Source organism: Triticum dicoccoides, chromosome 3B (assembly GCF_002162155.2).
Source record: "Triticum dicoccoides isolate Atlit2015 ecotype Zavitan chromosome 3B, WEW_v2.0, whole genome shotgun sequence".
Lineage (NCBI taxonomy): Eukaryota > Viridiplantae > Streptophyta > Magnoliopsida > Poales > Poaceae > Triticum > Triticum dicoccoides.
In genome coordinates this window covers 111202498-111214723 of record NC_041385.1, presented here as the reverse complement: position 1 = coordinate 111214723, position 12226 = coordinate 111202498, and the positions used below count along the sequence as shown (strand labels likewise).

Genomic DNA, 12226 nt, shown 5'->3' with positions numbered 1-12226 from the left:
CAGAACCAAATAAAAAATAAAACAATTGAAAATTGAACTGACGAAAAAAGGTGAAACAAAGCCAGGAGAAAAATCAGTGAAACCAAGCCGAGAGTGCTTGGTAAGCGAACGTCAATTTGATCCACCTCATGCAGTCACTACAGCCGATTCAACAACTGTCGTGGTAGAAAGAAACAAAAATATGAATATTTTTGTCTGTTGTATGATATGTCTTCTTTTAGTTGCATGTTTTCTAGTTCATTTTGTGAGCACGTACACATTAGTTGCAAGATATTTCACCAACAAATTGTGGATCATATTTGTTTATCTCCTATGAGTTACATGATACAAAATGCATAAGAAAAGATAGTCTAATCAACCATTGTATATACTCTTTTGGTTTTGCACGGAACCATTGTACATACTCTTAGGCTATATAGGTCTCTCATGTATTATTGAAAGCACATACTTGTAAGTGAAAACACCGACTAGCAAATGTATCATCTACGGTCCAAAGAATCGGGATGATTTAGGCATCCAAAATGTCAAGGTAAAAAGTACTCCTTGTTGAGAAAGTAGTTGTTGAGGCTACTTATTAGTAGGATATTTGGCAAGATTTTCATAGAAATATTCGGGATCGAAAATGCTTTCACAAGTTGAATGAGAAAAGGAGGACTCACATTTCGAGGCTGGTCATATGAAGGTCAAGTGGCATTTTCTATGAGACTAGCAAATAATATCACGCATAAATGTGACACATTTGCACAGGTGCTAAGCCCATTTCTGCCTAATGTCTCCTTTGATGACATTTAAGCATGAGAAGAATTGTGTGGAACGGCCTTCTCCTATGACTCATCAACATCAATTTTATCACAAAAGTATGTTGTATCTGCCGAGCTTCCACAAAAATGTGAGGTTAACTCTATGTATATGCAACTCTCGAAGCTTAAGAATTCTTAAATTAAAAATAACATCATTTCATGTATATACAAAAATGGGTCATTCTTACCGAAGTCTAATGGTGGAAAAGTGCGGCATGTGGGGGCCTGGATTCCCCTCACCCTGGCATGCATCTTCTTTCATGCAAGCCAACGAGGTAAGTGAAGCTGAAGGATCAAATATGACTGATATGTCGACTAGAGGGGATGAATATACGACTAAGTTTTTTTTTCATTTTCTTAGTTGATTTTAGAGGTAAATGCATAATTTTAAGTTCTCTACAAATGCAACTATGTGATACCCAATACAAGCTAGCAAGCTACACAAGGAAACCAAGCAAGTAAGTAATAACAAAGGGTAAAGATAAGGTTAGAGATAACCACAAGTGACGGAAATGAAGATGTAATTTGGAGTTCATGCTTTCGGGGGAGTGTTAATATCCATTGAACAAGTAGGAAACAATGAATGTCTCTCCTAACTCTTTGAGTACCTTGGACAACAAATGTCCATGCACCCTTTCACTAGGGTAGCTCTTGGGGCAAGCTTGCACTCACAAACGAGTCCGGACACAAATCCACAACTTGGAAGCTCTCGAAGAACACCAACAGTCTAGGGTTCCCCACAAACCCTAACAAGATTCGCAAAGTATCTAGCGGTGAGTCAATAAATTAACTTGAGTTTTGCTTTCCTGGAAGTGTAGATCGGGATCTACTCTTGCTCTCTCTAATAGTATAGCGGAATGGAAAGCTAGGGAGGGAAATCTCAAGCTATTTAAGTGTTCGACAATGGTTAAGAGATAGTGGGAGTGGTCACTCTGTTCGTTGGGATGAAGCCATCTTCTATAGCCCTCTCAATAATATTTCCCGTTATATTGTGTCCTGGTAAGCTCAGGGCACCTCTCGATGCCGTCCAAGAAACTGGCATTTAGTCCTTCTGCTTGGACGCGCCGAGGAAGCTTCGAGGCATACTAAAAAGCAACATTTCAGCCATATGTTTATGGGTGGATTAACGAGCTGCTCGGCTCGTTAGCTCGTGCTCGTTAAGGCTCGGCTCGTTAAGATTGTTAAGATTAACAAGCAGAAAACCCTGCTCGACTCGGTTCATTTGAAGCTCACTAGCGCTCGTTAACAGATTCTAATGTCTTACGGTGTACAGGATGAGTGTTTATATGTGGTTTTTTATAAGAAAATGGTGACTACAAAATGGAATGCACTAGTTTGTTGCCTCCTATGTAGATTCGATTGAATAAATGGGCCGAGGTGCTATGAAACTGTTGTCACATAAGATGAAAATATGTGTTGTGTTGTTACTAACGAGCTTAACGAGCTACTCGTGAAACTCGTTAGCTCGTTAAGCTTAACAAGCTGAAATCAATGCTTGGCTCTTTTTCATTAAGTGAGCCACGAGCTTAATGAGCTAAACTATTGAGCGCTTATTATGCTCGCGAGCTATGAGCTTATGGTCCAGCCCTATATCATATGTTTGAGGCACTCTCTCGCACAGAATGTAGGTGTATTTGGCTTCTATAAAGTTTGTTGATCCTCAAACCTATATCCACTGCGTACCCCTATTTGTAATACATCATACCTATGACTCAAAATGAGAAAGCAACGGTCGAAAATTGACGTGACGTCTTCTTAAATCTTTTTGCTTGCTCCGACCAACCATTTGTTTCATATCAAAGTTCGTAAACATTGTGTAGGCATTAGAAGCTAGGTTATTCGTCCAACCATATGTCATTAACACCAATGCCCTCATTAGGGGCAAGATGTACTTTTAGAAGGGCCATTTCCACTTTTATTGTGCATATTTCTCTTAGTTCTTAACTAACAAATACTAGTTGTGAAACAATAAGCAATACTTTTCAGTTTTCATCGGTCTGACTTCTACTCTACGTAGTTATAAGCTTCATCAATGTGACTTCTGCACGTAAACCTTTTCTTTTAACCTAATTCAACAACTGGTTTATGCTCCCTAAAGTGATATCTTGACCTCACACACTTTATCATTTGCTAGATGTCTCCATTAGATTTACCTGCATCATATGTCACTAGTCATTTGTAAATGCTTTGGATGTGACCTTGTTGTGCATAAGAACAATACTAAATTGGTGAATAAAAACTAAATCACTTATATTACAATAAATTTATCACGGAATCTTAGCATGGTAGATTTTATTGGGAATTTTTGGACGTATTTTGGTCTTCGTGTCAAGAACAATACAAGAAAACTTGTTTGGACCGTTGTGTTACTAGTCGTGTCGTTATTATGTATTAGAAAAGATTGAACTACTTGCAGGCCATACACAATGCTGGAGTATGCATGTGTCGACAAATATTGAGTTAGTTGGTTGAATCATGCAAAACCATTTGAACCATAATATATCATCCTTTGTGTGTGTGTGTGGAGGGGGGGGGGGGTTGAGTGCTTATTGTAGCGAATGATTCACCTTGTTTTTTTATTACTAGCTAGCTGCTAGTAATTTGCATGCAATAATATTTAGTTGTGTGACTAGCTACTACTACCAAGTTTAATTACCAACATTTTATATTTGAAGATAGAAGATATGCATACCCAGTTTAACTATTTTTTGCATGTGGATGATGCAATTTTGGTGTTATATTTTAGAACTACGAAGTTATTGCATGTGTTCTTTTAGAAACACCATACAAATATAAATGCATGATCACTGGACGATCATATATCTTCAACCCCGTGCCATGTCATCTATAGGATCTGGGATGGTTGGAAGACGGAAAGCTCACTCTATTGTTGCAAGGGTTAACATAAAAGCCAGGCTAGTCGTACATATTTTGGAGATGCGATTCATGCGGTCGTGTGCCCCTGTTTGGTTGAGCCACTTCCGATGGATGTAACATATAGTTATTTGTGTGATGTTGTGTTAAATTATTGTGTCCATTATATTCATTTAGGTTGTGATGGGCTCTTTATGGTATAATGGGTTGAAAAAGAAAGTTCGTAAGTTCGGTGAGGGACTACATGGGTTCGAAAAAGAATGCTAAATAATCCAGGCCTAAATGCATAGGAAAGACAACGAGATAAAATTCAATTTGGTTCTAAATTGGCCAACCCATTTAATATATGATGGGACCATAACTGGATACATGATTACGATGGAAAAACCCGTCAAAGAAATATTCCATCACACATGTGTCAAACAATATAATTAATGGGCCAAAAGTAACGGGGTAAACTCTAACATAAACTTAACAGAGTAAACTAAAATTTCTCAGAAAAAAGTAAACTAAAGATGGGATCAATCATTACTAAAACTACCATATAGTCCAAGTCTTTGATTTCTCATAGTCGAAGGAGAATGAAATGACGATGACGTTTTAGGGTTTGATGGAGTTACTGGACAACGGTTAGACATGTTTGAGACCGGTATGTTTGGCTTAAGCTCAACTTAGCCCAATCAAAATTTTGGCTAGGCAATATTTTGGTCAACCTTTTGCTTGCCCATGCACTTACCAACACTGTTTAAATAGTTGAGCTAGAGTTTTCAATAAAAGTCATGTGCAGGCCAATATGTTGACAACCATCCAAACAAACACCAAAAGTTTGGTCATGACCAAATACTAATTGGAACGGACGAAGGGTAACGTATTGGCAACGATCCAAGCACACCCTAAGGTGGCCTTTGTTTGGGCTAGAGATTTTGGGCTAGAGATAGTGATTCCTGGATTCTAGCACAATCAAAATCGGATTCACAAACAAACAGGCAGATTCCAACATCAGATGCCTAGAATCGATTCTCGAACTTGCACTGGACGCGGCCGGAAGCTGGAATCAACGATTTTGCTGATTCCCGAGCTGCCACTTACCCCCTTCTAAATATGGGCCAACTTCTACCCGTTATTACGATGGAAATGCCACTGCGTGCCCAGCCCAACCTCTCCCTCGACAGGGTCATCCTTTCGTTCACACACATCCACACCTACCGAACAGAGGCAGAAAAACAGAGAGGGGATGGCTCTCTAGAGTTCGCCCGCCGCCACCGTCGCCGGCCCCGTCGCCGGCAAGGCGTGTGGATCCGGTCTCCGCCGCCCTCGGCCATACACCGACCGCATCAGATCCGTCGTGTCGCCGTCCCTTAGCACCTGCTGCCCTCGCTCTCAGTCCGCCCCTGTGCTCCACCTGCGCCGCCGCCGGAGCTTCAACTGCACCACGCCGGAGCTTCAACTGCACCATGCCGGAGGCCCCCCTTGCCCCCCGACTCCACCTCCTCCTGCCCGACTGCACCAGCCCTGCCCCACCTCCTACCTTTGAGAAGGTAACTGATCAGTCCCAAAAAATGTATTTTTTTGCTTGATGCTCTGAATTAGAGTATGTTCTTATGTACGAACTGCTTTAGTAATAGGCTTTGATTGGAGCAGTAGCATTGTTCAGATTTAGTAAAATGTCAGATTTAGTAATAGGCCATGATTGGTTGGATATATGTAAATTGCCCTTATGAATGTCATATGTTATAGATGTCAAAAGCTAATTGGAGTCCAGAAATGACCACCGTTTTTTGCAATCTCGCTGCTAAGGAGAAGGAAAAGGGGAATAGGCCTGCCAAATTTTTTAACCCTGCTGGATACAAGAATGTAGAAGTTGGCTTCTTTCAGCAGACCGGAAAACTTTACAGTAGGCTGCAGTTCAAAAATAAATGGGGCAGTTTGAGGACCTTGTATAGGGATTGGCTGATCCTAAAGAATACATCTACTGGACTTGGTTGGAATGATGAAACGAACACCATGATTGCTGATGACGAATGGTGGAAGAAGGCCGATGAAGTAAGTCATGTTCGTAAGATCAAATTGTCTTGTGGCTAATATTGCACTAGAATTTTTTGTTGACAAGTGCCAATTGTTGACAAGTGCCAAATGAATTACGTATGCAGGAAAAACCTTTGTTTGGGCTACATATTCCCAAACAGGTCAACCTTTTGGGATTCCTGATTCCCAAAAAAGATCTTTTCCTCCCTTTGTGAGTACATTGACGACCGTGCCTACGTTCCAGATTCCACCCTTTGATTCCTCTGACGAAAAATAGTGGCGCTCAAATTTGAGAGCGGTTATCTCCAATCAACAACGCAAGCATAACACGAGCGCACAGATTTGTAGTACTACCGAACAATGTCGCTCAATTAGAGTTTAGAGAGCTCTCACGCTGGTCACTGTTGAGTATAATGTTTATTAGGAAAGACGAGATAGACTAGGATTTGTTCTGGCTTGTCTTGTACTCCAAGTAGATCATTGTACTCCTATATATACTAGATGACTCGTTGCGCCAATGGCGCAAAGGGCGAGAGCAAGCCAAGTATTGAAAGAGTACACATAAAAATATTTAGAGACATATTGAAACATATGAAAATAAGAAAATGCTGCTGGCAATGTCATGATTTTCTCTAACCAGTGTAATCATATATAAATAGTCTTTTGAAAATATTAGTAGAAGGGCAGACGATTACATATATAGAACAAGTGATCACAAACTTCTTTTAACCACAGAAACATTAATGAGGCCCAAAGTATGTATCATACACAAATGGAAATCTATACATATCTTGCTCAGAGCAACACCAAAAGGGCAAAGACGCTGGATCGATTGATACGAAACAAAGGGTGGCTGCTGTTGGTTAGCACATATAGACTGAAGGTCACCAGAAACTATCTTGTGTAGTCTTCAGGCGCTGCTCAAACTTCATGCCAATATAGTGTAACCTCTGTGTCACTTCTTCAATGCTTGGATTAGCTACTGCTTTAGTTCTTTCAATAAAACATCTTTTACACCAGTAGCAGCACCCCTAAGATTAGCAAGTTTCCAGCAAAAGGATCACATGGGAATCACATATCTGTATCCTATACAAAGAGAAACGTGGGTAAGAAAAACAAAGAAAGGAGAGAAAATGCACAGGCCATGGTACCAGGAACTACAGTCCCAAACATCTTTCCGGTCCTGATCTTCTGTAGGTACTCAAGCAGTTTCATGTGATATACTCGAACGGTAATATCAGCCCTATTGACTATTTTTTGCCCAGGTTCAGGACTCTCCATTATTTCAAGCCACTTTGGATTACACGTGAAAGTTGTGATTATATCAGGCGAGGCTTGGAAACGGGAAATAGTCATCGCGGCGTGGAAGTTTTCAGTTATACAGCGACGCCCACCGGTATAGGATGACGGCATAATATTTTTCTTATGGACCTCGGCTTCATCAAGCTTACCAAGTCCAACAGCGTCAACAACAAGCTGGAGCTTTTTAGCGCTTATATCGTCCTGAAGCTTTTCAGAAAGGACCTTGATTGAGTAGTGAGAAGATCAGAAGGCAGTAAATCACCACAGTCAGCGTAGCAGCAACCAAATAACAAGATGAAGATGATAGGACAGCAAGGAACCTGTGGTAAATGGAGGAACATGAATCTTCTACATGTAGAAATAGCTGGAATGAAACATGTTTTGCTATCTCAGGCACAACAGATACTGTAGTTGCTCAACATAATCTAATAAGCAAGAACGGGAAAAAATAATAAAACATTGGCTGAAAACATAGGAAAATTGATAGCCAGAGTGGGATACAAACTGGTTATGTTTACTTTTTGCTTAGGCAAAAATTGATTATGTTTTCTTTTTTGCTTAGGCAAAAACATACATGAATATGACTAAAAACTTTCTATGTATACAGAGGCAAAACCAAAGCAAGGTAAATAATAAGCTTTTAAACCTATATTTTTGGCTGCTGATAAGTGAAACCTGTGTATTTCTTTGTACCAAGCAGACAGGTAAGACCAGAAAGAAAATAAAGGAAGAGGGTCCTAGCAGGCCTTTTACAAAAACAAATCGACCTTCTCTGTGTTGAACATTAAATTCAGCTGGCAATTCTTGGCTTTGATTTCCTGGTGAGTCCCTATCATTATGCGAAGAAGGCGAAAAAGAACCTAGACGATGAACTGCGGCAGGGAATTAACAGGAAGAAATGTGATGTTTGCCTTCAGAGGTAAACCGATGAAGGAGAAGGGCTTTTAGATTAGCAAGCCCAGCAGTAAATAGAAGATATAAGGAGGCGCAGACAGTGTAACAGCAACGAAAAGACATAGTTTAAACAGCATGCCCTAGCGACATTTGCAGTGAGTAGAGATTGTCAACAGGAGGGAGAGATAAGGCAGAAAGGGCCAACAGCATATTTACAACAATGTGCAGAAAATATAATCCAAGCCAAGGTTGATCCAAGCACCTAAGAATGGCTTCATAATCCACTATGCATAATGTGAGATTTAATATAAATGGACAAAATTTATTTGAGCCAACAAAGAAAAATCCTGATATACATCATGCAAGTCAGTAAGTTATACACTCCGGTCTACAGATCACTAATATACATGCCATTCGAAATTGATATCACATTAAACAAGGAAGATGGAATTGGAACATTAAGCACAAGGACTTAGGAACTTAAAACGACAGAATAACAAACCTCGTCGTGTATGCACTCATTTCGCTGAAGCTAGAGCTGACTTCTGAAATGTTGTCGTCTTCGACATCCATAAATCACTCCTTTGACTGTAGTTTAGCTGCGAGAGATAATCTCCTCTTCCGCACAGCAACGTAGCGTGCAAGATATTTACCCACCTTCAGCAATCCTTCTTGATACTCGGATATCAACAATGCAGCAAACTCCAGAGCTGCATCTTTAACAGTATCAACAAGATCCTGCCTGCTGTGCATATAAGCCACTCTAAGAGCCTCTTCCCATTCTCTTGCCATGATGTAGCAGCCTACACCTCTATCAACATCTAAACAATGCTCGGTTTTGGCGGCATCTCCTGGCTTCCCGAGTGCTTGGAACTCGTCACACAGCTCCTGTGCTAGTTGAAGAATGTCTTCCTTTGTGAAGTTCAGAAGGCCTGTAACAGTGAACACACGTCTGTAGTCCCCACAGGCATGATAAGCTTTCAAAGATTTCTGATATGGTGAGCAGCATTGATAAGTTATTGTAGCTTCTCCAAAGCATTTCTCTTCAAAAAGACGGGTCGCCCCATGCCTCAAGAATTTGGTGCCTTTTATCTGGGTCACTAAATAACTGGAGGCCTAGTAGGAACAACTGAGGGTTAGAATTAAGGAGTTCCATGCAGTCCGCATGATACTCATTACCAGGAGACACAATGTTTCTGAGAGCACTCTCATATCTTGAAAGTTTCAAATCTATTGTGTACCTCATAAAAGAAGGAGGTAGGCATTCAAGACCCTTAAGAAAAGGAAGGAACTCCTTTGGATCTTTTTGGGAATTTAAAGCAACTATAGCAGCAAGACTCAGATCATACAATCCCAAAGCAGCATTAAAAACAGTTTCTGGTTCTCTTAGCCAAAGCAAGTGCTTCAAAGACTCTTCAGCAGATGGGTAAAGCTTCCGTCGGCCATCATCAACCCCATGAAGTTCCAGTTCTCGAATGACTTTAATTCTATTCAATGTTTCTTCCAACAATGGAGGTTCGCTACACGCCAAAGTGGTAAGTATGCAGAGTTCTCGAGATGAGCTTTCTTCTATTTGTTCCTCAAGGGCTTTTCTGATTGACATCAGTGCAGATGTTACTTTGTTCTCTGACAAGGCGCCATGCAGATTCTCACTATCCATTGAGCTCAAGCACTACTCAGGGAATGATATGTACGCCTCATACAATTTGCTGCTGACATTCTCATTCTTAATTGAGCAAACAAATTCAGTGATGCGGCTAAGGTTATTGACTTCTTGAACAAAATCTAATGCTGACTTGATAAAAGCTTTCCATCCACAATAATCAACGAACATATTGAAATATATTCGATGGCGTCTTACCATGTCCATTGCATCTTTGAAACGCCTCTGGACCAGTGCCTGAACAATTGCAACAAGGACCAGCTTTCTAGGGTACATACACTCTAAGTTAGCACGAGTTGTTTGAATTATGACAGCCGCTTCATCACCATGGAGAACATCAACCAATTTTGCTCCTTTTTCCCACACAGTGATATGCTCTTTGCTTGGCTTTGCTTGAGGATGGTTGTTAACATGGCTATCAATTGTCACTTGGCCGCTTCATCATCATGAATAAATTTTTGGCGTTTGCTAGATGTTGAAAGTGCCAATGTCATAGTCCTGCAAGAATGGATCACATCAGTTAAACATACATGGGTATACCTAGTGGAAAGGAGAGGGAGGAAGGGACAGGTGACAGAGAGGAACCTAGAGGTGAAGGGGCACGAATCCTGCCTGGCCCTTCTCCATCAAGGCCGCTGCTGGACCAGTCGACGCCCCACAGGCTGCTGCTGCCCTTCCAGCTGCCGCCATGTCCGCCAGATCCTGTCGGCCGCAACGCCCGCCAGAACCCCACCGGCCGCTACCATCTAAAACATGGCAACCCAACACCACCTTGCTGTTCAAGCATTTATTTAATGTTCCAAACAATTGATTCACCTTCACGATTAGAGTCGGATGCGAGAATCAAATTTGCTGCTTCAGATTAAAATAATGGGGAATATAACTACATATTATGAAGGACCAGTTGTTAAAGCCTGAATTGTTTTTAATAAAAAAAGTTATGTCAACTTCTTGAATTTCTCATCCTTAACATAGAGATGTTCAGTGTCTGACCTGGGATATTTATTAGAAGCGGATTGTGATTTGAAAGAGTTGAGCCAGGGAAAACAACCCCACCAATTGTAATTCCTGAATAGGTTAAGAAAATGATAGCATGGGAGTACTATTCATGTGAATCAGTAAATGTGACATTTACATTTATTCACAAACAAGGTACCTTCATAACACCATCAGTCACTCTTGCAATGGTGTTGTACAGGTCATTCACATGCCACCCTATTGAAATAATGGAAGTTCAGTTTGTAAATAATAATCAAAATATGCAGTTGACAATATATACTAATCAGTTGTCTAGCTATCTTTCTCCCTGAGGTTTTTTCTTTCACTCTTCTCCATCTAAAATGATCTGCTCTAGCAAAAAGGAATTGTAATGAAAATGCATTAGAAACTAATGCATATCTTGTTTATGGCATCCTCCCAAGCCAGGAATCATACTATCAACTAAATTATAAGTTGAAACATGGGGTGGAGGAAGAAAAAATGCAACCTGGACATATCCATCTAGTTCATGCTTTCTGCATTTTCTTGTATTGAAGTACTGCAAATCACACGGAAAATTAAGCGAATTAATTAGCTCATTTTAGTGAAGCACAAACAATGCATGCACATCAGTCCGTCAAAAATAGAAAAGCAAGGTACACACGGCTTGCTGTACTCCTCCCATGAAGTTTCAACACAACTAAAACACTCCATCCATAACATTTTTATCTAGTCAACATATAGTAGTATAGCACGTACTTCCTTCATTTATCTTGTTCTTCACCAACTGCAATAAGTTGGTTGCAGAGAGAAAACTAAAGCATACCCACATCAATTTTTGACAACAAAAGGATGAAAACAACATGTCATCCATAATGCTTACCCTAAGATGGACCAGCAATAATAAACAGATCCACTACAAAAACAAAAGCTCATGGAGATGGATCTAGTAAAACAACAAAGACAGCCAGTAGTATCTGGGGCGGAAAAAACTATGCGGCACATGACAGCCAGAGTAGCAAAGAAGAAACATGGCTTATTGTCTTACCTATTCTCAATTTCTATCATCTCAAATCTGAAAGAATTGTTTGAACTTCATGAGCCACCATTGTAACCAATGACTGCACATGAGTCCTGCCATAATGCCATTAACTAAATTATGCCATCACCTCATGTGACATAAATATTGGAGAAAAAGTATTCAGACTTGAACATGACTGAAACGGAAGAGGGATTAGTTAAAAATAGAAATCTAATTAAGTGGTTATTTTTGGCATGGCCACAGCATACATACTGACAGTGCAGGTCGCGCCCATGCAGAGGCCGAGGAAGAGCTCCTTCCAAAAGAACTGACCAAGGGCAAGAGCTAAATCTCAGGAATAAAAACGAGAAAATAATCAAGCATAAATTAGTTGTCACACGGTCCTCTAGTGGTTGTCAAAAGCACAAAGATTACCATGCATATACTAATCATTTGAATTTATGCCTCAAAGGTAAATAAGAACAAAAGCTTAAGCACAACCACTGATTTCTACCTCCTCCTCAAACTAAAGCATCTCCAGCTATATTAATCTGCGAGTGAAGTGCACTGTAGGTCCTCGAACTATTTCAGGAGTGTCACGTAGGTCCTCGAACTATGAAAATCGTCATCCAGGTCCTCGAAGTGCAATAAGTGTGTCATTTAGGTCCA

At 40.4% G+C, this 12226-nt stretch overlaps 1 protein-coding gene, 1 long non-coding RNA gene and 1 pseudogene across 3 annotated transcripts; 1 reads left to right on the top strand and 2 right to left on the bottom strand.

Moving 5' to 3' along the window:
* The first annotated feature begins 4884 nt into the window (after nt 1–4884).
* LOC119275053 (L10-interacting MYB domain-containing protein-like) lies at nt 4885–7458 on the top strand. Of its 2 annotated transcripts, XM_037555832.1 has the most exons (4): nt 4885–5212; nt 5412–5717; nt 5825–5910; nt 6965–7458. In XM_037555832.1, exons 1-4 carry the CDS (start codon nt 5129–5131, stop codon nt 7104–7106), a joined length of 618 nt encoding a protein of 205 aa, XP_037411729.1. In that variant the 5' UTR covers nt 4885–5128; the 3' UTR covers nt 7107–7458. The 2 variants fall into 2 exon arrangements, with proteins under 2 accessions (XP_037411729.1, XP_037411730.1); XM_037555833.1 differs by lacking the exon at nt 5825–5910.
* A 917-nt stretch (nt 7459–8375) lies between these two features.
* On the bottom strand, nt 8376–10604 carry LOC119279378 (annotated as a pseudogene).
* A 355-nt stretch (nt 10605–10959) lies between these two features.
* LOC119280947 lies at nt 10960–11885 on the bottom strand. The gene is made up of 3 exons (XR_005138225.1): nt 11831–11885; nt 11585–11670; nt 10960–11095 (listed from the first exon to the last, which is right to left on the bottom strand). It is a non-coding gene; the product is annotated as an uncharacterized LOC119280947 (long non-coding RNA).
* Between the last annotated feature and the right edge of the window lie 341 nt (nt 11886–12226).

What these genes read in the sequence shown, in the direction of transcription:
- LOC119275053 (XM_037555832.1), top strand. Translation starts at nt 5,129, where the DNA reads ATGCCGGAGGCCCCCCTTGCCCCCCGACTCCACCTCCTCCTGCCCGAC. An exon ending in GGTGGAAGAAGGCCGATGAA is followed by an intron (nt 5,718 to 5,824) that starts GTAAGTCATGTT and finishes TTACGTATGCAG; the next exon opens with GAAAAACCTTTGTTTGGGCT. An exon ending in AAAGATCTTTTCCTCCCTTT is followed by an intron (nt 5,911 to 6,964) that starts GTGAGTACATTG and finishes TTTTTTGCCCAG; the next exon opens with GTTCAGGACTCTCCATTATT.